Here is a 26,522-nt window from a genome sequence, read left to right as displayed (position 1 = left end):
CTTCCCTTGGGCTGGGATTTATACTAGGTTGGCATTTGTGCCAGTGCTTTGCCCCCAGTGAGAGCAGAGGGGCAGCTGCATCCTCCCTGGGGATATTCTCCCATCACACCAGGCCTCTTTTTGGTGGCTGCCTGAGACTATTAATTAGGTTGTTTTTTTTTTTTTTTTCTTTGTGGATATGCTGGTTTGAAAGCAGGACAAAATTCAGGCTCACCTGGGAGCATCTCAAACTTGCTTGTGTTGTGGATAACTAACGCCAAGGTGAGAGCATTTTCTGGATGGGCTTTCCCAGCTCCTCTGCGGGGGATCAGGAGGAGCATCCCTGTGCATGACGTGTCCTTCTCCCAACAAACTGGTCTTGCTCCATATCTGGCACTTTCCAGCATGGCGGGGTGAAGTGTGAGAATGGGCTGTGAGCCCTACCTCCACCATACCCCTTATTTGCTGGAGTCAAAGTTGCTTTCTAAAAATGGTGAGGGGCATTAAGACCGCTGTTGGGGGTGGGAGTGTCTAAGAGGATGCTTAAACTAACACTCAGCTGCCTCCACGCCAGAATTTGCTCATGCGTATGGGGTTGGGTGGTTGTATCCTCCGCAGCGGCGTTGCAGAGCCCTGCCCGGGCTTGCAGCACAGTAGTCCTGCTCCTAAGTCAGGAACTCGGGCGGATTGTGATAGCGTTAACCTCGGTGTGATGGAGCAGACATCCCTGCTCCAGCTCGCAATGGCTGGGAGGGAGGTCAGGAGGGAGCCGGGAGCTGGTGGGACCGGGGTGGGATGAAGAGCAAGGCCAGCCTGGCGTCTGGCAATGGTTAGGGGAGCACCGGGACCCCTGGACTGGGTGTATAAATAGAAGAAGAGAGGCCAGCTTGGAGGTGGGAGGTCTGGCACTGCGCAGGGGTCTGCCAGGTCACATCTGGAGCCCCGCACGGCCCCAGGCCCTGCTCCTGGCCGTGGAAGCCTAAGGAATTGATCAATGGGTAAAAAAGGAGAACGGTGTAAGCATTGGTGGCTGCTGGTAGGGGATCAGAGGGAGGGAGGGAGGGATGCGTGCCCGCCAATGCTGTGATGTGCAGATGCGTGTAATTATTATTTCCTAATCAACCCCCCTCCAAAATTCTCTTTATTTGGAAGAAAGGGCATTTTAGAACGTCACTGTCAGCAGAGCTGTGCTGTGTTAATTTTCATCGTAGTTCCCTCCTTTGTCATCTATATTGTTTTAAGAAGCCAAGAATCCGTGCATGTGTTTTTTTCCTCCTTTTCAGATCAAAGCAGTTTACTTCAGTCTTGGCACGGGATGGAAATTCATTGGCAGGGATTAAAAACGAACCTTAAACATCCTGGCCTCTCTGTCCTTACTTTTTCCACACGTTTCGCCATTTAAGCATTTCCAAGTTCGCCCTGCCCCCTCCTCCATGGGAGCACCAGGCTTTACAGACCCCCATTCCCCCGTTCCCGGCGTTTCCCCCCACGGACGCAATTTTGCCGGTGCCTCTGTTCACCAGATCTTCAAGACTTTCAGTTTCTGTTTAGTATAAAAAGCTTTTGGCTTGAATCAAAGCGTGTTTCAAATTTAAAGGAAGCCGAAAGAGAAAGGGCTGGAGGGGAGCGGCTGTGCGAGGCTCGGGTGGTGGCAGGGGCCCCCACCCCAGATTTTATCCAAGGCGTGGGTCTGACTTGGTCTTGCAGCGGGAGGACTTTTCTTCCCGGCTCCTCCGGTTTTCGGTTCGACCCCAACAGAGGGGGGGAAGCGACCCCTTGCACGGCCGCATCCTGCGACGGTCCAGAGGCGGTTTGTCACCTCGGCAAATGCTGGTGACGGTGCCCTGCCAGTCCCACCAGTTTATGCAATGGTGGTGGTGGGGAAGTGGCTCCGTGCAGGAGCTCCTGGGTTCACGGTAGCGATGTGGGTGGGAAATCACGCAGGATGTGAGCCGGCTGGGATAGGAGTGATGGGCAGCGGTGGGCAGCAGAGGTGGGAAAATAACTGGTTTGGTGGGGAGGTTTCACCTGGGATGTTTAGTGCATATCTTAAGGAACTGTTGGGAATAATTTAGGAGCAGCGATCCTTTCTCCTCCAGGAGCGCTGGGCAGGAGAGGGACACCTGAAGTCAGGGTGCAAGGGAGAGTGTGCAAAGCACATCCTCGTGATTGCTCTACAGGAGATGTAGAGACAGCACAAGTGCTGGTGGCTCCTGACAGAGCTCGGAGGTCTTTGATGGATTTGTTGTGTTTAATTTTCAATACTGCTTTTGGGGAAAAAGAAATCCATGAACCTACAGGGAGCCCCGTGAACCCGTTCCCCAGGACATGGCTGATGCTGGGACCAAGCAGCCTTGAAGGGGTTGGGAGGATACACAGATCTTCATTCGTGGTCTTTCTAATATTAATGTCTTGCTTAATGCTGATCCAGTGTCATTTTGTTTACTGGAGTTGAGTGTGAGGATCCCATAACCGTGGCTTCAGGGGGGTTCATGTCTTTCCTTTTCTCTCCGCTCAAAGTGTCCAGCTCCAGTCTCTGCTGGAGGTGGGTCCTGCTTTCGAGACACCTGTGGGCACCTCCACAAACTGTTCCCTACCCTCTTCTATTTTACCTCTTTTAGTTTGGTTTTGTGTGTTGTTTTGGGAAGTAAAACTGCTGAGCTGCAGAAGGGCAGTTCGTGGGGGCTGAGAGAACAGGGAACGGGGAAGGGCTCCTCTAGGGATGGCTCCAACATCAGCCCCGGCACCTGGGTCCGTGGCCAGGGACCATCGCTGGGGCCCCAAAAGTGCCTGCGTTTACTGTGAGCTTAGGTGGATCAAGCTGGCTGTTTCTGTTCGCGTCTTCTCGAGCGTGGATGGAGGAGGCTGATGTCCATGTCCAAGCCCCCCGAGAAGGGTGTTTAGTGCCTGCAGGACCCACTCGGGAGAGGCCCCGGTGTGAAGCAGTCCGTGGTGGGAGGTTTGGGAGTTAACAGGAGGCGAGAGGATGAAAGCAGAGTTGGGAGAGCTCGATAGAGCCAGCGACCTCCTAATGAACGAGCAGCTTTGATGACCTGGGCCAGGTGCTTCCTTCCTGGAAACAACACAGCCCCTATTGTCTTCTGCGGGGCGAGCTGGAAAGCTGGGATTGCTCTTACGCTGAGCAATGAGAACAGGTTTAAGTGGCTCTGTCCTTTCTGCTTTTTCCTTACTCCTCCATCTCTTGAGGCCTAGCAAAGACGTTTGTGTAGAAGACGTGTGCAAGAGCAGTGAGGGAAATGAGCTGGATTTTAAATTGCATTTACCTAGTTTATGGGAGGCAGAGTGATACAGGCACTTGCAGCAGCTGGAGTTTCTTCTTTGTGACTTCTGGAAACCTGGGCTCTGTACCTGCGGCCTCCAGCCTGGCTGCAGGCTCTCAGTGAAAGAAAAATCGCGATCCGCTGTAAAACATTGATGCAGAAATCAAACCTGCATTTAGCAGTGAAGATGTCAGAGCTGGTGGTGAAATGACACAGCTCATTGCCGAGCGCACAATTACCCTCACGCGAGCCCTTTGGGCCCTGGCTGGCGTTCCCACCCTCCGCCTCGCGCGCTGGCCTCGGACCTGCCTTTCCTCTGCATCCCACCACGCTGTAAATGTCTAACAAAACACAGCACTCCAGCAACAGCCCCGAATACCGCAGCGGCGAGTGACAGATGGTAGCACTGGTATTTACTACGGGCAGTCGCTCCAGTTGCTTTTTCCTTTTTTTTTTTTTTTTTAAATATATTTTTCTTTCTGGTGGAGCAGTTGCAATTGAAGGCAGCGGGAGCTCTGCTGTAGTCCCCGCAGGCAGCTGAGGAAGGGGCTGCAGCGGTGGGTGCCTTCGGTGGGTGCCTGATCCCAGCTCTCTGCAAGCCAGGGCAGCGCTGGGCTCCCAAGCATTCCCTGGTCCCCGAGTGGCCGTCCCTGCCTGCCATGGCAGCCTGCAGGGTCAGCCCCTCGTCCTCCCTTGGGATCGAAAAGTTTCTTTTTTTAAAAAAAAAAAAAAAAATCACAGAGGAGTCCCCACTGCCTCTTGAAAGCTGCATCAACTGCCTTCAACAACCAGCCCACCCAAGAAACCAACAAAACCACAATTTTTTTTGCCCCACTGTTGCTTGGTGCCGGGGAGGGGGTGTGAAACGAGCTGCCTGTGGCACGGCCCCGTACCTGCCGGCTGCACCGCGTGGCGGTGGGGACGGGGGTTGGTTTTAATTCTTTCCAGCCCTGTCGCGGGCCACCGGCTGAGGTCGGCAGGGACCACCAGTGGGCTATGGGCTACGGGTTGGGTAATGCTGGGCAATAGCACCCCTTTTCCCGTTGGCGTAAAGGAATCCCTAGAAGAAGTGGCATCCCAGTGGCTGGCACGTGCCTGTTCCCGCTGAGGGTCCCGTCTCTGCTGGGTGGCATTGGGGTATCCTGGCCTCGCCCGGTGGGATTTGACGCTGCAAAACCCTCGGTGACAGCTCGGAGAGGAGGACAAGGACGTGAATCGAACAAGGCAACAAAGCTGCTCCAAAAATCAAAGCGCATTCCCCCTTTTTTCCCCGGCAGAGATCCTGTATTCGTTGATTGTTGACATGACATATGTGGGTTGGAGAAAGGCAGCGGCGGCTTCTGGCAGGGGAGGAAGGGGCAGGGGGGGCCGGGGGGCTCTGCAAGCCGAGATGCTGATTACCGGGGGCAGCAAATAGCTTGCAGCTGCCTCCGCTCAACACGTTCTTTGTGGTGCTTGCAGCCACTCTTTGGACGCAGCTATTTTTAATTTCCCCAACTGCGCGCACAAAGCAAGGGGGGTGGGCGATGCCGACGGCGTCCCCCCTTCCTGCCCCCCACTCCCACCCCCTTCCCGGCCAGCCCTCCGCTTCCCGGCTTCCTCCCAGCCTCCGGGGAATGGGGGGAGCTGCACCCCCCCCCTCATTTTTTTTTGGGTCCGCCTTGGGAGCTGGCCTCAACTTCCCCTGCCCCACGCCAGTGTGTGCGGGGAGCTGGGAAAATGCAGAAATAAATAAATACACAATTAGGCAGGCGTCCAGCCATGGGGGGGGGGGGGGGGGGGAGTGTGCTGCAAAAAGAGGCTCCGGCCAAATTTTGGAATGCCTGAGAAAGCGGCTGGAGCCGTGGGCAAGCGTGGGGTTGTGGGCTTCCCACCGCTGCTCTCCTCCTGGCGGAGAAGGGGCGGCTGCGGCCCCCGAGGAGGAAGGAAGGTGGCAGCTTCCAGTCTTGTTCTCGGGAGGGTTTCCCCCCTTCGGCATCTCGCAGAGTCCAGGACAAGGCATGTTTGTGCTGGAGGTGCGATGAGAGCCGGGGGTCTCAGCCAGCCCTCGGCATGCTCTTGCCATGGCTCAAGAGCAAACTTTCCGCTGGTGTTTTTGGGGCCGAAAGCCGAGGTGTGCACTCTGTTCAAGCAGCAACATGGTTCGGGGTTAATAAATTACTTATTTGAAGTCCTTGTTCCTCTGTTACGGTAAGCATTAGTGAATATTATATTTCTGGTTTATCCCAGACATGCATTATTCATCAGGTGTGGAGTCTGTAAAAGGGACATTGTCAGGTTAAAACTTGCGTGGAGACAAGCCGAGGTCTTCAGTGAGGTTTTGTAAATGGCTTTTCTCAGGGTTACTGAATGCAGGGTTTTCGCAGAAGTCTTCCACCTTTTGTCTGCGCTGTTTTGAGGCATTTCTGGTGAAAAACGAGAATTCCCAGGCAGGTTTTATTATTGGTCTTGCTCATTGAGTTATCATGGGCTGCAAGATAAAAGAAATAGAAAAAAAATGCCAGCAAAATACTGCTTGTCCCTCATGCCGGACCAGGCAACAGCCCGTGAATGTGCTTTTGCTAATAGGTATTTTGTAAGACCTTTTTATTTTGCCCTGTCCTTTCGAAGCTGCGGAAGAGACTCTTCCCTGCAGTCACTGAAGTCTGACTGCAAGTAGGCAACAAGATAAAACAGCCAGTCAGTCTTGCTGAAAGTTAAAATTACCATAGGTAAATCACGTGCGCAGCAACTTAATGTTACCCTTCACCTCCTTCCCGCAGGATCCAGGAGCTGATTTGTCTGTGTATATTAACATGGTTTGCACCCTGCCACCCGCCGCGAGCAGCGCGGCTCCTCTGCGACCTCTTCTGCTTTTAAGGGAGGGCAGGTCCCTGGGGCAGAGGTGCTGCATGCGGGGCTTGGGCTGCTCCGGGGGCCGGGGAGAGCTGGGGAAGGCTCCCACCTACCAGGGAGGCTTTTCTTCCCATGTTTTCCTGGCATGCATCCCAGGGCCATGCCACGTCTCCGCTGCGATTGCACCCCTCGCTGTGGGGCTGCGGGGATGTGAACCCGGGGGTCCCTGCTCTTCCGCGCCCCATGCCACGGGTGCTGTGGCTCCAGGTGCCATAGCTGTGGCTCTCCATGATTTTATGGCCAAACAGTGCCTTGGGAACCTGCAGCGAGGCCATGGGCTGCTCTCTCGCTGCAGCCCACGGTTGTCACCGCTCTCCTCTCGGTCCCCATACAGTGGGGCTTGCAGTGTTTCCTGTACCGTGGGTGACAGGGTCCTTGGGAGGAGGAGGCGGAGGGGATGGGAGCATAGGTTGGTTTTAGACGTGTCCCAGCAGCACCCTGAGCTTGCACGGGATTTCCACCCGTTGTGATGCTGCGGCTGGGGAGAAAGGGTGGGTTTTTGGAGCACGCCCAGCCTTGGCCCTTTCCTCCTCGTTTCATCAGCCCTGCTGCAACTGCATCGATAAAGTCACAGCAGATCACCGGGGCACTGGGGAGCTACTGGGATATAATTAGGATTTTGGTTCACTTTCCTGGCTGCTTTCCCATTAGGGGAGGGACAGCGAGGATTATGGACGGAGCAGATGTGTGGAGGAAGGGGATGTTTGGCTTGCATGGGCAGTTAATGCCACGCACAGGCCGATGCTGGGGGGTGAAGTCTGTCATCCCAGGCATGGGGGATGGAGAAACCTCCTCGGGCTCATCCCCCTCAGGTGCACCAGCCCCAGATTGCTCCTCTCTGCTGGGGCCAAACGGCTGCTCCCAAAGGAGAGGCTGCGGGGAGTGCTCCTGGGAGCAGCTCACAGCCGTGAACTTGCTCCTCTCTCTGAACTCCTCTGCAAGTGCAGGAGCCAGATGGGAGCAGCAGGTTTAGGGAGAAAACGCTGCTCCCCCGGGACACGGGGACGGCTCCGGCAGCCTGCTGTGTTATTCCCAGCCTTTGTCCCTGGCCGTGGCAGGCGCTCAAAGCGCTTTTCCCCCCAGGTGCCGCTTGCCTTTGAACCCAGCGGTGCCTGCCCGGCCAGGACGGCTCTTCGCTGTCTGCATTGGCGCCTACACCACACCTTGCATGTGGCAGCAAAGCCCAGTTCAAGTTGTTGCCGGGCAGTCTCCTTGCCTCGCAACAGCCATGTGCGCCTGTTGGGAGCTTTCCTTCTTGGAACTGCCTTTCTTGGCCAAAAAGCCTCCCATTTTGTTCCATTCGGTGGGATGGCCAATAGTCAAAGGTTGGAAAAAGCTCTCCGGCTGCCTCCTCGGCTTTTGGGAAGGTCTGCAGAGTCCAAGCTTGTCTGGAAGCTGCTGGGAGCAATGCAGAGCAGAGTAGGGATGGCGTTTTCTATAGGGGTGAGGCGTGGGGTGCAGGATGTGACTGCTGCTTAGTTGGCCAACCCAACCCAACCCAACCCAACCTCTTCTGCTTGGGTTGGCCCTCACACCTCCAGCTGCAGACCCCCGAGCGCCCTGGGAGCCCGGCCACTTGGTATTCCCAGCCCGGCAGGAAGCTCTGCAGAGCTCATAAGAGCAGCGCTGGGGAGTAATGAGATTTCCAGGCTAATTTGGCCGGATTCAAGAACTTCCACTGAAGCATCTGCGCCTGTGGGAGTTGCCCAAGCCTCCGGCGGATCTGGTGCTGCTGATCCCCCGGGGTTGTCCTCACCTCGTTTGCAGTCGTTGAACACTGGTGCAAGATGCTGTATTGGCAGTCCTCGGGGGGTGAAGGTGGGGGCTTGGGGGAAACCCCACCATGGCGGCAGCGCCATAGTGCATGGCTCCTGCAGGAGATATGCAGCGTGGGACGTAACTGGTGTTTGCTTTGCTGCAGCCGGAACGGAGCCCACTATTTCCCCGCAGAAGGGAGAGCAGGCGGGCGCGGGGTGACCTGTGTATGCATGGTGGGGTGGGAAGAATATTGACCACAAATAAATTGCCTTTTACCTTTACACTGTAAAGCAAAATCTGCCGAGCAAATTTTCAGTTCAGCTGAGCCCAAAAGAAGCCAAACCGGGGAGGAACCGCAGCCATGGCCCTGCGGTGCAGCATTGGGTCAGCCGGTTGGATGCAGTTGGCTTGAGTGGGTCTAACTCTACGTCTTGTGAGAGTGTTCAGCAGAGCTGTGCTGTGAGAGGCTTCTGCTGACTTTGTTCATTGCGAGGTGGTGCCTTCCTTCTTTTATTTTTGTGTTTTAGTGAAAAAATGAGAATTTCTAGTTCATATGGAACTGAAAGTTTTTTCTTTTTCTTGTACTGAAACACCAGGAAATGTCTTGCCATTTTATTTACTCTTTTATTGTGGGAAGCACTTGCCGTTTTTCACCTTGCTCTGTGTGCAGTTCCCTGTGCTTCCTGAGCCGGCATAATGCAGGGCCTTAAATTATCCAGAGCTCAAGATAACGGCTGTCGGAGGTGGCTTCGTGCGGCTGTGACGGTGCTGATGGCTTGGTCTGTTGCTGTGTGTTTGTTCCGATTCCTCTGCTCAGGTGCGTTTGCAGGAGAGGTTGTGGGATGGCTGGAGACCCGGAGACCCGTCCCTCCTTCCCCTCTAGGCTGGAAGGGAGATGGATTCACTTAGGGAGGTACAGGGCTTTGATTGATTTAATCTGCTGCTTTCCTTGGATGACTCCTACCTTGGCCATGACCATCCTTGATGGTTCAGAGAAGACCTTTGCTCCTGGGGAGGGATGTGCGAGCTGGCGTGCACGGAGGTGGTGGTGAGTGCCTGCACATGTGTGCCTGGCAGCGCACGGTGCAGGGACCACCTGGGACTCGTCTCCTACACCGAGGGGGTGGAGAATAAAGTTGACAAGGCCAATTTGGAACAGTGCAATTTAAAATTCAAATATCTAGATGCAAATGAAGCCCGCCTTCCCTTCCCACCCCCAAGCGACTGCGTTTCCCTCTCCAGGCAACTCGCCCGCCATGGTCCCTGCACCAAGCTCCGGTCCCTCGCCGTGTGTACCATCCCTGCGCGTGGTCTCGCCGGGCTTTTGCCATCGGGCTGATTACCATGACAACTCGCTCGAACGCTGCAGATATTTGCTTCCCCTTTGGCTGGGTAGCTGTTGTGCCTGCGCGTCAGGGAGCGGGGAAGATGCCACGCTGGCAGCTGCAAGCAGATGGGGTCGGATCCGTTATCATGGATTCCTCCCACCCCCCTCCTAGGAGGGGAGGAGGACATTTTGCATTTTAAATGCATTTAAATCCTGGAGAGCAAGAGGGAAGAATAATTCTTGGGTTTGCAGGGCTGCGAGATGGTGCCTTCAGCATGGCGGGGCCGGCAAGTGCCTGTGCAATGCTGGGCTTTTGCTTTGGTTCCCAAAGGGCTGGGATATGGGTTGAGCGGCTGCTCCAAGCTCTTTGTGCAGTGCTGGGCTTTTGCTTTGGTCCCCAAAGAGCCGGGATGGCGGCTCGGAGCGGCCCCTCGACACCCATCCTGGTGGGAACTTGCTCTTCTTCCCATCACGGTGCCGATGTTCTCTGCATCTTCTGTCCCTCTTCCCCTCCAGCAGTGTTGGACGTGGAGCGTGCGTGTGCACGGGTGCAAGCTCCCCCGAAGGGCTCCCTGGACTTGCGGATGCTGCCGAGGACCCAGAGGGTCGAACCCCAGCGCCGAGGGAGGTTGCACCCACTTGGTGACCACCACCGGGTTTGCTGACCCTCCCTGCCCAGTGCGGGCGGTTGTGTCAGGACAGGATATGGCCGTCCCCGTCGTGCACGGACCCCTTGGAGGCCGTTCAGCAGGAAAGAGGTTAACAGGAAGGAGGCAGGCTAGGCGCTGGCTGCCAGCTCCCGACCCCGCTTTGGGGTGGGGAGCAGCTGGGAGCTGCAAGAGCGGCGCGAAAATCGCCATATAAGGCCAAGATGAGCCAGCTCCAGCCTCCCGCGCAGCCCCGGCCGGGCTTGCTCCGCTCCAGCGCTCGCTCCCCGGATGGGCACCCATGGGGAATGGGGCTGCGGATGGGATGTGTGGCCCCAAACTTGCTGCCGGGGCACCCCCGGGATGGGTGCTGCCCATGCCTTGCTGAGGTGGCACTTGGGTGGGAGAGGAGCCCGAGGGTGCTCGCGGCCAGCTCGTGGCCAGTTCGCAGGCAGCTCGTGGCCAGCTCGCAGCCTCACTCAGTGTTTAGACTCGCTGTCTGTGGACGTAAACACCGACTCTGCTTAAAAGCGGCCGCTGGCTGAACTCTCCTGCCCAGCCCCTGCGCTTCGCCCCCTCCCCAAACTGCTCCCGGGGAAGAAAATTCCTTCCCCTTGGCGAAAGTGGAACTGATGTTGTTTTATCTCCTGGTAGAGGCTCAGGAGGGCTCTACAGGGGCCCGGCGTGCAGGGACAGGCGTGCATGGGACTTGCTAACCCATCGTCCAAGCCCACCTCCCCGAGCCGGTTCCTTGGGGTGGATGACCTAGGGCTGTGGGGAGCTCCTCCAGCAAAACAAATTTCAGGAGCCGGCTGTCGGTGCCTGTGATGAACAAGCAGGGGCCAACGGTGGGGAAATGTGTGATGGGGCCAGGGGAAGCGCTACGGCATTTAGCCAACTGGGAGGGTGTTTCTGCATCTCTGGCTGCACACCGGGGCAGGTGTCCTGTCCCCTCCTCGTGCTGGCGCAGGGCGGCTGCTGGCAGCATTGCGAGCCAGGTTTGCTGCCAGTGCAGAGCCACCCCAGCATGTGCCAAGGCCACATCTGCAGAGCACCGCTTGTGCCTCCATCTGTGAAAGGGAGCGATGGCTTCTGGCTGGCTGGAGAGTCCAGGCAGCAGTGAGATTTGGGGGCATCTTTCCCTGTTTCTTGCACGGGGGGCACGAGGTGTGCATGCAGAGGTGCAGGGGGATACGTGTTGCTTGATACCTCCATTGCATTCCCTTGCCCACGGTAAAAACCTGCTTTTCTATTGCCTGGTGCACGGCCCGAGCAAGCTGGAGGTTTCTCAGTGGCTTCACTGAGCAGTAGCTGCTGATAAGGGAAGGCTGCAGGTGGGAAAGGTGTGCTCAGGTGGCCAAGAAAAGATACTTGCCTCCTGCTTGGATGGCACAGGGAGAGCAGAGAGCTGCCATGGGGACGGCGGGGATGGGGGAGCGCTCCTGCTTGCAGGGAGGTGTGGGATGGAGGAGCACAACCTTCTGCTCCCCTTTGATGGGTGACCGTTCCAGTCCATCCTTTTGCAGAGCCCACAGAGGTCGTTTTCAAGAGCCTTTGTCTAATTTAATAAATCCAGGATGCTCAGCCTGTTAGACGATCTATAAGTGTAATAAAATCTGCCTGCCGCAGAGCTCCAGTCGTGCTGTGGCCGTATCGATAGCCTCGTGCCTAGTGGCAGGAAGCCTAAAACGCTCATTAAAGCCCTGCTGCTGTGCCAGCCCCACATGCCCAGCGCCTGGGCGGCTCAGGGCATGCCGTGGCCGCCCCACCGGCACCACCAGCCTGAGCTGCCCCAGCAGCAGCGCTCGGCCGAGCCCACCAGCAGAGCCAGCCCCGGTGTGTGCACAGTGCATCCCCAGCTGGGATTTAGGGAGGCCGTGCATAGCCTCACACGGCTGACGAGGGAGCTCCCTGTGACTTTTCAAGGAGTTGGTGCTTTCTTGCTGATGGCCTCCGGGTGGGAATGGTGGAGGCGGCACTGGTGTGGGCTCCCTGTGCCGTGCTGGTGCCGGGAGCTGCCTGTCCAAGCTGCATTGCTGCCCTCGCCCAAGGCATGGTTGTCTCCATGTTGCTCTGATGCGGCCGTGGCGACGGGGCAGCAGAGTCTTGCTCCGTCCCACGCCGCAGCCCAGCCAAGATCCTGCTTGCATCCTGCCTCGAGCACCGCGATCAGCCGAGCCCGGGCACCAGGGATGGGTGAAGCTTTTAGCAAACGCAGCAGCTGCTTTTGCAGAGTACTCGAGAGTGCTGCAAATGAGCAGCGCGCTCGTCGGCAGCCACCCTCATGAATATTTTAGCTCAGAGAATTAACATTTGTCAAGAAGCATTTATGGAGGCAGCGTGGATGTCTCTTCCCCAGGCGCTGCAGGCTCGCTGCTGCTCTGGGGCGGCGCTGGGAGCCAGGGCAGAGCCAGCCGGAGCCTGAGCCCTTCCCGTGCAGCGTCGCGGCAGAGCGGGACGGCAGAGCCGCGATCTCCCCCCTGGGACGGCTGGGCCCTGGTGCCAAGGCAACCAGCCCGCCATGCGAGATAGACAAATGGTTGTGGGTTTTTTTTTTTCCTTCCCCTCCTGGTTCTTGGCAGAAAGTAAAATGTCCCTTTTGTTTGGTTTCCTCCTCCCCCTGCCCCATTGCCTTTCTTTAAAGGTTGTGTTCCAGATTTCATCAACCCACGTTGTGTAATAGCCCTGGAGAACAGCGTGGGCATTGGCCATGTCCCACCAAGGCCATGGCAGAGCCGCTCCTCAGGAGCTTGACCGCGGGGTTACCTGCTCAGAAAACATCTTGTGTACAGTTGCTGAGCAAAGCTCCGTTGTATTTTGGATCGAGCTCCTATGATGCACACGTGTTAGGAATGATGGGGAAGGTACTTGGAGAAAATTCAAAAATTTTTTAATCTAAATAATTCTGTATTTCTACCTCAGCCCTGCAAAACCGTATGGACATGAGGGACTCTTGCAGATAAACCCTGTTGACTTACAGCATCAGCCCCTGCGCCTGGGAGTTCATTGCCCACGGGGCATCCAGCACTGTGCATCCTCCTGCCACAGCACCTGGGTCTCCCCACTAATGCCCTGCTGGGGATTTCTTCCTTTGGGCTTGTAAGAGGTCCCCGTTCTTTCTTTCCCTCCTTTCCACTGTCCAAGGTGGGGGATGTTGCAGTTGCTGGGCTCTGCATCCTAAGAGCATCCATCCGAAGGTCTCTGCATCTCATCCAGAGGCTGCTGGGGTTGTGGATGCGGAGAGCACGGCGTGACTTGTGGCCTGGGCACCCGGGAAGGGAGAGGAGGAGGAGGAGGAGAGTGTACTATAGGCTTTGCATAGTATGGAGGGGGATGCTGCGAGCACGTGTGTGTGTAAATATGGATCTGTCATACCAGAGGGAAACAGCAACGCAATTGTTTCTTGGCTCTGGTTCCTCTGCTGATACTGGCAGCGTGGAGAGCTGTAGCTGCTCATATGGTGCGGGTGCTCCCTTCCCCGTGCCGGCACGTGGCGAGCAGTGGGGGGCTGCTCCGCTCGCCGGGCCGGAGGCGGCCGGTCGCACCAAGGAGAGCTGCTGCTCATGATGGTGCCCGTAATGGTGTCCTCTGCTGGTGCACCCTGCTTCCCCTCCTCCCCCCTGTTAAAAGACACACCCAGGCACCAGATCCAGTCACGGGGTAGCTGTGTGCTCCATCCCATTGACAGCAGCATGGGAAATAGCAAAGGCAGGGCCAGCGCCTGGGGACAGGGCTGTCCCTGAGGCGGGGACCAGCAAAAGCCAGGAGCTGGAGCCAGAGCTGAGCCTGAGCGTCCACTCCTGCCTCACCCGGACGCGAAGCCTCCCTGTGGCCCTGGGGTCTGATGCTGGGTTCAACCTTGTATCAAAGCATCTGCTCTTCAAAGAGCTGGTTGAAGTCCCAGTCTTGTTATTGTTTTGGCGTCTCTGCCATATGACACCTCCCTGCTTTTGCATTTATTTATTCCCTTCCAATTGCCAGAGCCACGCAGTCCTCACCTGGCCTGGGACCAACCCGGGGACCAGCTCTGCTCGTCCTTCCCTGGGGATCCCCAGCCCTGAAAAACCCCCCAGTGCAGAAACGGGTGCTTGGAGGCGGGGAAGGGGTCCGTGTGTCCTCGTCCCCTGCTGCAGAGCCTCTCCCATCTCCCCTGCTCCCACACCACCGCCCTGCAGCTTCAGCACGCGAGGGCTGTCCCTGTTCTCCTGGTTCCCTGGGGAGAGCAGCCATGCGCCATCGCCAGCTCCTCCACCAGGGATCCCCAGCCGGTTTCGAGGTGCTCCCGGGGTGCAGTGCTGCCCGAGCCCCGTCCTTTTCCTCGGTGGAGTTTGCGTGCACGCGTTTCCACCTGGCACCATTTGCATTTTGCTTTCCTTCAAAGTGCCTGTGCTGCCTCCAAGGAAGGAAATAAATGGTGTAAAGGAATTTACATCCCAAGTGAGCAAGGCTGCTGGTCCGTCAGGTTTCATCTGCTGCCGAGAGGCGTGGGGGTGCAGGGGAGCTGCCATGGGGTGGAGGGTTCGTTCCTGGTGCCCATCCTGTCCCTGGCCCCAGGTGCAAGGGAGGCAGTCCCAGCTTTGCTCGCAGCCCCTCTCCTGGCATCCCGGCTCGGAGGTGCCGTGGTGGACGGGGATCCATGCGTCAGACTGTGGGAGATGCCAACGTTCACCCTCACAAGGAGGGGTGCGCAGCAAAACCACTTCACAGGGCCAGCCTGGCGGTGTGGGGGCCCCAAACCGGCTCCTCTGCTCCAGTGCTTGGGTCGGGGCTGGGTGTAAGCAGCGGAGGAAGCCGCCCTGAACGCTGCCGTGGGGTTAAAGAGGGAGGAGAGCAGGCGGGTTTCTCAGGGAGCCGTCTCCTCCTCTCCTCCCGTGCCAGCTCCCTGCCAAATCCCTGCAGGGCCTCCCAGGGAGTCGAGGGGTGCCTGTGGCAAGAGGGACTGAGTGGTCCAGGGTCCCTGAGAGGGACTGGGGCTCCCTCCTAGAGCCGCCCTCATCCCCTTTTTGCCCTGTCCTGGTTGCGTTCCCTGGTGCAAAAATGCTCTGGGTGGGAAAGGGGGTCGGACCCAGACCTTACAGTCCTGGAGGCCTTGACTGTGCCGAAGGCCAGTGAGACAAAAACTGTTTCTAAGACTCCACTTGGAGCAGGAGAAAGTTCTTCCGTTGGGTTCTTATAGCTCCCGGAAAGCAGGGTTTTATTTTTGTTGTCTAAGACAAAAAATCCTCTTAGGTGCCGACTACCCGCGGCAGTGCAGGGCGGGCGGCTGTGCATGTGTCGTGCTGGGATTCTGGGCTTGGCTTTGCTTTCCCTCCCTCCCTCCAGTCCTGTGGGGTCTGTGGGTGCTGATGCTGGTTTCCACGAAGGAAAAGAGGAGGTTTTGGTGTCCCTGATGTACGACCGGTCCTGTTCGTGTGCCCATGCTGCGCACCGATGCTGCAGCACCTGTGATGGCTCCATGCCACCCTGGGCTGTTGTAGGATGCTCCCGCCCAGGGACACAGCTGCAGGGAAAGTCCTTGTCCTGGGGAAGGGGGCTACTTCCCACAGCCTGCAGATGGGTAAACCAGGGGCCTCGGGGGGCTGATCTGAATTTCTTGGGGTCGTAGGCTGGGGACATTGAGCTCTACCCAGTCGCCCCTTCTTTGCATGGCACAGGCTGCTTTTGGAGGGTTTTACTGGCAGGAGAGCCGGTTTCCATGGTAAAAACCTTAACAGCATCTGCCAAAAATCCGTCTCCCTGTTGGCCCAGCCATCTGGAGGGCGCAAGGAGGCTTTGGCAGGGTGAGGAGGTGGCCGCGGGCTGCTTTGGGTGCTCCTTTGGTGCCGTTGGCAGCTCGGGGGGGGTCCCTGCGCCTGGTCATTTATGCCCCAGGTGCAGGTTTGTGCCGGGATGCCGGGGGGACCCCAGCGTTACCAAGCCTGGTGGGACACAGGCAGGCTGGGGATGGGGGAGACATGGCATTGCTGCTTGGGAAGGGAGGGCTGTGGGCACCATGCACCAGGAGCGAGTGGCCACGCTGTAATCAGATGAGCCGGCGCCGCTCCAGATGGACCTGTCAGCTCCTGTCAGTGTTGACACCCCTCTGGGTCCCTCCGCGTCCCCTTGGGCCAGGGGGGCCACCGCCTGTCCCACTCCGCTGCGTCTGCTTGGAGCAAGGGGGCCGGGAGGTGACAGTGTGTTTGCAAAGCCCGTCAGACAAACAAGGTCCCTTCCATGCGGCGGTCCCTCCCTGGCAAACTCCATGTTTTATTAACTTTAATGGGAAAAACCTGGCATGTGTATCTGTCCTTCTGTCTATAGTGCCTGAGCCATCCTGCGCTGAGGGCAGTGGGGCCTTGCTGCTTTGCCACCCCCTGTCCCCAGGTGCCATCCCACCACCCCAGATGGTTTGCAGCTGCAAACCCAAAGCTGGCCACTCGGTGCCTTGCCTTGGTGTCCCCGTGCTGCAGCGGGGCAGCCGTCCTTCCCTGGGCGTTCGGCATAGGAGAAGTGTCTTGCTGGCAACAGTGGACTGGGCTGGGCTGGGCTGGGCTGGGCTGGCAGGAGTCGTGTCTGCTGGTCTGTGTTCCCAGATGTGCGGCACGGGGCTTTGCTGTGTGCCAGCACGGCGCACGGATGGGTCTGGGTACTCATGGGCAGAGCATCTTGGTGTGTAGGATCCTGGTGTACACCAGGAGGGGTTTTAGGACTCAACTCTGCACTCATCTGCTCTTCTCTCCTTAAACGTTACTCCTTTCTCTTTCCCCTCGCAGCCAACAACCCTCCCGCAGGGCACCATCAACATGAACCAGTGCACAGATGTAGTGGATGGGGAGAGCCGGACAGGGCAGAAATTCTCCTTGTGCATCCTGACGCCGGAGAAGGAGCACTTCATCCGGGCCGAGAACAAGGAGATCATCAGCGGGTGAGTGCAGGTCCGGGGCTGAGCCGCCACGGGGCTCTTCCCTTAGCCGGGAGGGAGAAGAGGGCGGGTAGGCCCTTGCCCAAGGCCGGGTGCTGTGGTGGTGCGTACCCAGGCTGATCCCAGAGTGACGATCACAGCCAGCTGCAGGGACAGTCCTGGGGGCTGGGTGTAGCTGCTGCCTCGCGGTCAGCTCCGGTCTTCTCCGCCTTTTTGGCAAGGACGGGTTTTTTTTCCCCTTCCCCACTCCCATGCCTGGTGGACCCCTGCCATCGCCCGGTGCTCTGCAGCAGAGCGGGGGCCTGAGCACACCCTGAGCCACCAGATTTATGGTGTGAGCGTGAGCACTGACTTCAGCGGAGACCTGTGCGGCGGCAGACGATTTAAGTCCTTCTTCCGCGCCTAGCACGCGTGCTTGGCCGTGCCGGGCTGGAGCCTGAGGCTTCCCAACATGCCGGACACCTTTCAGAGCCCGTGCTCAAGGAAGCTCAGCCTCTGCCGGGAGCCTTGGCCAGGCCCCGGAGCTGAGATGCTCCTGAGTCACTCGTTACTTGTGAAGGCCACTGTTTTCAGGTCAGTTTTGTTGTCTGCTGTTGGGCAATGTCCTGCTCCCCGCTACAGAACAACACTCCCAGTGGTGTTTACCCCCGGGAGCGAGCTGAGCTACACTGGAGCATTTGTGGGATGCTCAGAGGGTGCATCTGATGCCAAGGTGCTCCTGGGCTGGCTGCGACAGCTTCAGTCCCAGCAGAAAGCAGCTATTTACTGGCCTGGGCAAGAAGCTTGGCCGCAGGGTGAACACCAGGACGGGGTTGGAGCCGATGGGTGCTGGGGTGACCCCACGGTGCTTTTAGGACAGCATCCGATCAGGCACCCAGCCCGCTGGCGCAGGTCCTGTCCCCACACCAGCGGCAGGTCCCGTAGTCCCGGGGCTGGCGTGTCCGACCCCGAGCGCCATATGCCCCCTGGTCCTCGTCCATCCCTGGGCAGACGTGGCCTCCTGGGGCTGCCTGCTCTACATTTACCCAGTCCCCATTTGGACTTGCCTTCACAGTGCCTGCCTCGCCCCGCTCGCTCCCTGCGGGCAGGCTGGCAGAGGGGGTAGATGCAGCCCAGCCCCCTGGTTCCAGTGGAGCATCTGACCTCCGAGGACGATTAAAATATCATCGCTCATAGGAGCGCCTGCCGCTGGGATGCAGTTGCTCAGCAACACTGAAGATTAGGCCACTAAAATGAGCAAATCGCGGTAGATTTCCCGACTCCAGGTGTTGGATGGTGACCTAGAAAAATCCTTGTCCGTTGCTCACGTGCCGGCTTGGGTTGAAGCCGGCGTTGGTGAGCGTGCAGAGCCGCGGGAGAGCCGAGCCACCGGCACACAGTGACAGACTGCGACGGTGCTGCTGCTCACCTGTGAGAGTTTCCCATGTGGGATGTCTGGAGCTCAGTGCCTCCCTCCCTGAATTTGTTGACATTAGAAACTAGAGCAGAAAGTTGAAGGGACGAAGCGCCCACTCTTCCCCACTCTTCCCGAGGCACAGCGTCTCCTGTTTGCCCAAGCCCTGGCAGCAGCAGAGTCAGTGCTTTCTGTGGAGATGATTTCTATTTCCAAGCATTTTCTTTGGTTGTGACTCCCCCCATTTTGGTAAATACTCGTTGAAATAGGTATTTTTCTACCAAGAGTCTGGGATTTTGATCAGATACATGTTTTCATGCGTTGAAACTTCCCTGCTCTACTGAGACACGTGAGCGTACCCTCTCCGTGCACCACCTCGGGCCGGCAGACCTGTCCTCCAGCGGCACGGCCACCCCCCCCGGGTCCTGTTTGCAGCAGTGGGATTGCAGCGGCTGCAGAGCTGGGGTGCAGAGGCACAGGGGAGTCATGGCACGGGGAGCCGGCTCCTCTCCTCTGGCCAAGGCAGGAGCAATGGCTATGCCCCAAAACATGGCCAACCCCCATGCCCTGCTCTCTTCTCCCTCTCCCCACGCTCCAGTTCGCAGCTCAGGCTTTTGTTGCCGGTCCTGCCTGCCAGACGGGAGGGAGAGCCATTGCAGAGCAAGGTGGGGCTGATTTATTGTTCATTGGCCCGGCGCTGGATTTTGAAGCAGCGCGTTTGCTCCTGACTGCAAGCATTAATCATCCCGAAACAGTCCCGCTCTGGGTCCAAGCCAGGCGGGTTTCATTTGCAGTTGCAGCACGACAGGAAGATTTCCCCAGCCAGGGGAGAATTTGTTTTACGTTCATTGCATGCTTCTGGCATTTATTGCTTAACCAAAACCCACTTGATGTGGTTATCTCAGAACGCTTTACAGCAGCAGCGTGCGAAGTGGGGGGAACAGGAGAGGGGACATCTGAAGCAGGAATGTTTCCCAGCGGTCCACGGATCCCTGTGGAGTTCACAGAGATGCAGGGGCAGGTCGTCAGGCCACGGTGGGAGGGCACAGGAGGGTCCCCCAAACAAGCGACTTGTGCAGGGGATGGACTTCTCAATGCCAAGTTCACGCTGCTCTTTCTTGGACAAAAGCGCTTTGTGTGCAGTGTGCGGGCATTGGCATCGCTGAAGGGGGAAGGTCCTGCCGGAGGCTCTGTCCCTCTCGGCTGTCTTTCAGGGTCCTTGAATCCCTGTCCCATGTCAGCCTTGGCCTCGCTCTTGCAGTGAGTAGGGTTTGAGCCAGAGCACCCTGGGGTCATCCCTCCTCCCCTCCTGTCCTGCCTCATTTTTCCCCCAGGAGCTGGTTGGGATGATTTCTGGGTACTATTTACCAGATTGACCCTGACGAGGTTGGAGAGAAGCTGAGCTCCTCCGCGTGCCCAGCTCCAGCTCGGGGTTGTGCTTATGGTCAAGTTACAAACCCCGGAAGGCTGGGGTTAGGGGTGAAATGCAGATGCTCCGTCTCTGGAGCCTGCAGGCAGCCTGCCCCAGAAGCAGGATAGGGGCAGCGTCTCCCTGGGCAGTGTGGTCAGAGCCACCCGTGGGGGAGAACAGCTTTGGGGTCCGTGGCCTGTGGGAAGCTGTGTTACACCCCATGGTGGAGTGCGAGCATCGCTCCCGTCCCTGCACGCTGCCCTTCGGCACAGACCTCACCTTTTGCTTTCTCTGCCTGCAGGTGGCTGGAGATGCTGATAGTCTATCCGAGGACAAACAAGCAGAATCAGAAGAAGAAGAGGAAAGTAGAGCCCCCAACTCCCCAGGTAACCCCAGGGGGACACGCACTGTCACCCGGTCCCTTGCCTCCCTCTCAGGGCCACGGCATTGCTCTGCTCCCGGGGAGGAGCCCCCCCCAAACCAGCCGGACCAGCGGGCTGCCAGCCCTCTGGTGCTGCCTGCGTGGAGGGCGAGAGCCGGGGTGAGACAAGGCAGCAGGACGGTGTGAACTAATTCCTGGTCATCACTTCCCAGGGTCACACGCTACTGCTGCTGCTGCTTTCCTGGCTGCTTTGGGGCCACATTTCACCCCCCGGGTGCTGTCTTGTGGCACCAGCCCTGCACGCGCTGTCCCGGGAGCGGCTGCAAAGCCGCGTGGTCCCCGTGGGGGACCGGGGAGAGGTGCTGGCCGTTCACGGGCCATTTCGGCAGAAACAGGATGAAATTCCATCAGGCTCCGGTTACCCCCTTTGAGATGACCCCAGAGATAATGGGAATGAAAGGAAAATACTAGAGGCCAGGGCCAGGCTGGGAGCTCCGGGGGCCGGAGCCGGGCTCTCCAGGGACCCGGCGGTGGCTTCGTGCTCACTTTGACTATAAATGGTAAAAAGCGGGGCTGGCCGTGACTCACTCGTTCCTGCCGGGCTCCCACGTGGCCAGAGTGGGGGAGAATCCCACAGATGGGGAACGTGACCCCAAGGCCACCCTCGTCCCTCGCCGGGGCTGAGAACAGCCACGTCCCTGAGGCCGCTTGACCTCCGGGCGCATGTCCCACCGCCGCGGGGGACCGGCTGGGAGGGTGCCTCCGGCCGAGCCGAGCTGCGGCACTGGGGAACTGAAAACAGCACCGGGACTCCCCTGAGCCCCGGTTTTCAGGTCCCCTTCTATGAAGTCCCCAGGATGGTCCTGCTGCAAACCGGGCCATGGGTGGGTTTTGTACAGCGTTTGTTTGAATCAAGTTTCCACCACTCCACCAGATAAAGAGGTTCTGGGCAATGGGAAAAGAAAACGGGGGGAAGATGATCCTTTTTTGCACACCAAGCTGGAAGTCTGAGCCACCCCCTGCCAAGGGCTGGGGTCGTCACAGCCCCTTGAGTGCTGGCTCTGGTGATGCTCCAGGGAAGATGCCTCCTCTGTCCGTGGCCAAGAGCTGACGTGTTAGGCGTAGCCCATCCTCAAGCCCCAGGGAGGGGGCTGCCACATTCGGGGCACCCCAGTGAGCTGATGCAGCAGGGCAGGGATGCTCACCCCATCCCTGGCGCAACACTAAACCCAGGCTGGGTTCAGGAGGGGGACGGGGCGGAGAGGAGAAGGGGCGCAGCGCCAGAAAAACATCATTCTGGGTTACATTTCGTCACCATGGCAACTTCTTGGAAACCGTACAGGATCCAAGCTCCTGAGCACCAAATAAGGGAAGCGGCTGTGGGAAGGATGCTGGCTCCCCGTGGGTGGATGGGCTCCCCAGGTGCTTTGGGATGGGGTGAGCATGGAGCCTGGTGGCATTTTTTTCCCCCCCTTGTCTTGGGGCGGATCACCCTGCTTGCTACCCTCCGTCCGCCCTCTCCATCCCATCACTTCCCGGCCCCGTGGCACCAGAAAAAGACTCAAATTCACTTTTGCAAAACCACCTTCCACGTGGGACCTGCTGCCGGACAGATGCTGCGCTGTGTTGGGCACTCACGAGCAACCTGCAAAGGCAGAAGCATCATCTTTCCTCTGTATTCCGAATCGTACCGATGCAGGTGGCTGGTCAAGGGAAGGAGAGGGGATGCTGGGGAGAAAATCAGCACCAAATCCCCTTCTGTGAAATGGCTTCTCCTGAAGTTGGCTGCTGTTCAGCTCGCTCTCCATGTGCCGGTGGAGAAAGCCTGATTTCTTTCTAAAGACAGCCGCCCGCTAATCCAGCAGCAGATCATGTCTGAGAGCCGCTCAGGGAGGGACGGACACCTTTGTGATTTAAAAAAAAAACTGAAAACAATGGATATTTCTGCTTTTTCTCACTCGCACGTAGTTTTTCCTTGTCTGTGCTACAGCAGAGCTTGGCTGCAGCCAGGTGCTCCTGGGCATCAGGGCCATTTTCAGCTCCCTCCATCATTTTGCATCTTCCCCCTGCAAAATCACTGGGGTGGGAGCAACACAGGCGAAGCTGGGAATATCCGGCTGCAGATTTTTGGACAGGAGTCGTTAGGTGCAACCTTTGCTTTGCAAGCAGGTTGCAGTCTTAGGGGAAAAAGGGCAGGTTTCTCTTGCAGCTTTTGCCATCTCCGGCAGAGCGGTGCAGGCGGCGGGAGAGACTGGGCTTGCTGCCTTTGCCTGCCTGCTGTCTCTGGGAAATCGAGACAGGATTTGGGGCTGAAATGTGGGATTTGAGGCACTGCCCTCTGTTGCAGGACGGGTTTGCACAGGGGTGCGGCAGGCTCGGGTAAGCAGAGCGTGCCCAGACATACTTAATGCAACTGGAGGCTGGTTTTGCCAATTTTGGTGCACGCTCCTTTTTGGAGCTGTTCATAGCGCTGAGCGGCAAAGAGTTAATTTCTGTGCTTGCTTATAGACCGCTTTTTGGCCCTCATATCTCTGTCTAATTAAATACATATCTACAAATAATTATATGGGGGTGTGTGTAAGGAATATATAAAAATATATATCCTGAGCTGGCGATTAGCTTTGGATCAATGAATGAGAGAGTGGTTGAGGTTGGAAGGGCCTTTGGAGATTGTCTGGTCTGCCCCCCTGCTCAAGCAGCATCCCCCTCGAGCAGGATGCCCATGAACTCTGGATTGTTTACCTCCAACACTGCATTCCTTTAGAGTGAAATTTCCAAGGGGATTTTTTTTAAGAATTGAGGTCATTTGCTGCTTGTTGTGGCTGTGCATGGAGCCAGGACCTGCTCCCTGGGAGATCCCCCGGCGGCCTGTGAATGCCGATTTGGAGGTGCAGGGCTAAAACCCACCGGCGGCTCTGCTGACGTGGGAGGGGGGGATGGAGGGGATGCTCTTTGCAGCCCGTGTCCGCAGCCCATGTCCCCAGCCCGTGGCTGCCGGCTTGGGCACTCCTGGATTCCCCTTGCTCTGTGGAAAGGGAACAAGCAGCCGGGAAACTTCCCACAATCTGGAAGCTTTGGAGGGGGGTTAATTGTCATTGATTTATTGGTGGCTTTAAGGAAAATAATCTGCTAATGCAGAGGCTTAATATGACAACAGAAAAACATCTGCTAGCGAACAAAGCCAAACCCTAAATGAGTTGTGAAAACTGCTGCCTCTTCTAGGGCGGGCGCTGAACCTGGGCTGCCCTGGCTGCGGCCACCAAAATGGCATCATCATCTGATGTACTCCAGAGCCCCTCGTTAGCTAGAGAAGCATTTAAGATGATTGGTATTGTTTTAAAATAGCATAAAGCTCAGTGCAATGCTGTATTTCCTTTTTAAAAGGAGCGGCCTGTTAGGTAACCAAAGCACCCGGGAGGAGTACAGCGCCGGTTGGGTTTTATTCTTTTTATCAGTGGCCCGTAGCAAACCAGCTGTGACAAACAAACAATGCAGCTGCTGGTGGCAGGGAATTAATTTTCTCCTCCATCCCCTGTCCTTTAGCTTGATTTCTCTTTTTTTTTTTTTTTTTTTTTTTTTTGACGCTGGTTATAACACTGAGAAAATTCAGTCCTGGCAAATGGGACCTGGGAGAGAAGCCTGGTGTTGGTCTATATTTGTGAAAGGCAGCGGCTGCCCGTGAGCCAGCCCGCAGAGGGGCTGGGGATGCGCAGAAGGACTGGGGACGTGGAGAAGGATCAGGGACACGCAGAGGGAAATGGGGGATGCTGTGTTTGTTTGCATCAATTACAGAGGATGCACTGTCACCCCAAACTGGGTTTTGGCGGAGGTGAGGGGAGCATTTCCAGGTTCCCTGTGAGTCAGGACCCAACAGACCCGTTTCTCTGCTGGGTCTGCAGCGTTGCACGTGAATTCGGGTGCATAGCCCCACGCATGCACCGGGTGGCTTTTGGGAAGAGCTGCTGTGCTAGAGCGTAAGCGGAGCCTCACGGCACCCTGAACGCCGGGGAAGGGCCGGGGCTTTGCTCCGCTCAGGACTGGGCTGCGCGAGCACGAGATGAGCTTTTCCCAAGGAGTTACGTGTCGGTGGCTGCAGCGTCCTGCGCGCCGTGCAGGGAGGGGCAGTTCCTATCCGAAAACAAAGCCAGTGAGCCCCTCTGCTGCCGCAGCGCCCGGCCAAAGGTCTCCTTCGTTTGTCGGCTCGCCTTTGCGCTGGATCTTTTCCCAGCTGGATGTGTGGGGAGGTGCGGCAGGTTTCGGGAGCCCTCCCCGGGGAGGGATGGGGAGGGATGTTTCCTCTCTCGCTGTGGGAGGGGCGATGGTCCCTTTGGCAGAGAAAGTCCTGACCCATCCCTGCCGCCGCGCTGCCCTGGGGCAGGGTTTCCACCTGCGAGCTTGTCCCCTTGGGAAGGAACGTGGTGGTGGCACATGGCTGAGCAGCCCCGTCCCCGTCACATCACGGCACGCATCGTGGGCAGCACCCAAGCCGTGTGGGACCCACACCTCCGGGGACAGCCTGATGGGGACCCTGGGTGCGGTGCTGTGGGACAGACCCCTCTAACCCCGCTGTCTCCCCCATTCTCTTTAGGAACCTGGTCCTGCTAAGATGGCCGTGACCAGCAGCAACATCCCCAGCGCGGAGAAGGTCCCTGCCACCAAGTCCACGCTTTGGCAGGAAGAAATGAGGGGCAAAGACCAAGTGGATGGGGGCAGTAGCATCAGCCCGGTGCAGAGCCCGGTGCAAGGCCAGGCCGGGGCTGCCAGCTCCCTGAAGGATCCCGTGCTGGACAGCAAGGAAGGTGAGGAATGGGGGTGCCAGCACTGGTGTGACGCTGCGGTGACCCGGTTCGGGCAGCTGAGCTGGCAAATAAAACACCGTACAGGAAAAAGTTTTCCGCAGGTTCGGTTCCCGGAGCATCCCAGTGAGGAGGGGGGCCAGCCTCTGTCCCTGCTGTGTCGTGCGGGGACCTGAGTGAGACCTTACGGGCTGGAGTTCAGGAAGGAAAAAATGTGCATCGCATCAGGGAAGACCACACAAGCGTGGGGCCCAATCCTGCCCTGGCCGGGAGACAGGGCTGCCTGGCCTCACAGGCGGTGTTGCCCTTGTGCAGGGGGGAAAACGAGGGGGAAAACGCCTTTTCTAGCCCCTCCGCATCCCCACCCTGGGGCACTCGGAGGACGGAGGGCCACGCTGTGCTCAACCCGGCTGTCGGGGCTGCCAAGCCCTGAGCACTGCTTCCTCCTCCAGCCCCTGCGTCAGGGCCCTGTTTACATTTGGTCTCCCCGATGAGTCCCTGGAAGGCGCCGGGGCCACGGCATTGTTCTCCCTGGAACAATAGGGGCTGGGGACTCTTCCTGCCAGGGCCGTGGACAGGTCCCACACGCTGCGGCCATTTCCTTTATCTGCCCGCTCGGATGGGGGATGCTTTCCGCCTGCTCCCCGCTGCCAGGAGCGAGGTGTCCATCGCCTTGCACCTGCAGAGCTGTGGTCGATGCTAGGCGGGGAAGGACAGGGATGGAAATGGGTGCGGAGTGGTCACCGCGGCCGTCCATTTCTTGGTTTGAAGGTTTAGGTTTTTCAACTGGGCAAGCCTGACCCAAGGGTTGGACCAGCTCCCTGCAGACTGTCCCACCATCTCCATGGGCATGACGGATTGTCAGGGTGGAAAAGCCAAGGGTGCAAGAGGTGGCACAGCACGTGGCTGGGGCCCAGGTGTCTCTGCTCTCGTTTCCTGCTCCCATCCTGGGTGGAATCAGGGCATTTTTTGTTAAAAACAGAACTTGGACTTGAAAGCAAGCGTGGTGACTTTTCTGTCCCTTAGACGAGAGCTCCATGAACGGAGACCGGATAGACTGTGGGCGGAAGACGCGTGTCGAGAGCGGGTACTTTTCCTTGGAGAAGACCAAGCAAGACTCGAAGCTGGAAGAGCAGCAGCTGCCACCCCCACCGAGCCCACCCAGCCCCAGCATCCCGAACAACAGGTACAGTTATCCCAAATCGCCCTCGCAGGAGCATGCTCAGCCCTTTCCTTCCCCAGGTACCCGATCAGGCGACCGAATGATTCACAGCTTCTCTCTGAACTCCTTGGACTCGAAGAGCAGTTGCCCCATGCACAAGGACTCCAGCAGCAGAGATGTAGGAAGGGGAGCTGAAAAATCGGGGCGTCCCCTTTCTTTTAAAGCCAGCCGGCAGTACACCACCCTGGCCGACGTTCCCAAGGCCATTAGGATCAGTAATCGTGAGGCCTTCCAGGTGGAGAGGAAGCGGCTAGAGCGGAGAACCCGGGCCCGTAGCCCTGGGAGAGAAGAAGTGGCCCGGCTCTTTGGCAATGAGAGAAGGTAAGGGATGAGTGGCTAATCTCCTCCTTGCATGCTTGCAACGGCAGCGAGGCTGCGTCCCCGCCGCAGCCCTGGATGGAGCAGGCGGTATTTGCCGGGTGAAGCCCCTTTGTATTGCAGTGCTCTTGGGTTTAAGGATGCCCACCCACACCGACCAGGCGGTGGGATGTCCTTAGTAGTGCCAGCGGGCAGGTGTCACCCCGCCTGGC

General features: G+C 57.8%; 1 protein-coding gene across 10 annotated transcripts in view; it reads left to right on the top strand.

The window, feature by feature from the left end:
- Positions 1-26,522, top strand: part of MPRIP (myosin phosphatase Rho interacting protein) — an 82,250-nt gene that overhangs the window by 18,798 nt on the left and 36,930 nt on the right. For 5 of the 10 annotated variants that reach the window (XM_076351028.1, XM_076351035.1, XM_076351033.1 and 2 more), the window contains exons 4-7: positions 16,640-16,791; positions 19,894-19,978; positions 24,563-24,773; positions 25,797-26,313. In XM_076351028.1, the coding sequence (XP_076207143.1) occupies positions 16,640-16,791; positions 19,894-19,978; positions 24,563-24,773; positions 25,797-26,313 (965 nt within the window). The remainder of the gene's footprint in view (positions 1-16,639; positions 16,792-19,893; positions 19,979-24,562; positions 24,774-25,796; positions 26,314-26,522) is intronic. The other 5 variants (XM_076351039.1, XM_076351037.1, XM_076351040.1 and 2 more) reach the window with 3 other exon arrangements.

Source organism: Aptenodytes patagonicus, chromosome 13 (assembly GCF_965638725.1).
Source record: "Aptenodytes patagonicus chromosome 13, bAptPat1.pri.cur, whole genome shotgun sequence".
Classification (NCBI taxonomy): domain Eukaryota; kingdom Metazoa; phylum Chordata; class Aves; order Sphenisciformes; family Spheniscidae; genus Aptenodytes; species Aptenodytes patagonicus.
This window is presented reverse-complemented; position numbering and strand designations above follow the sequence as displayed.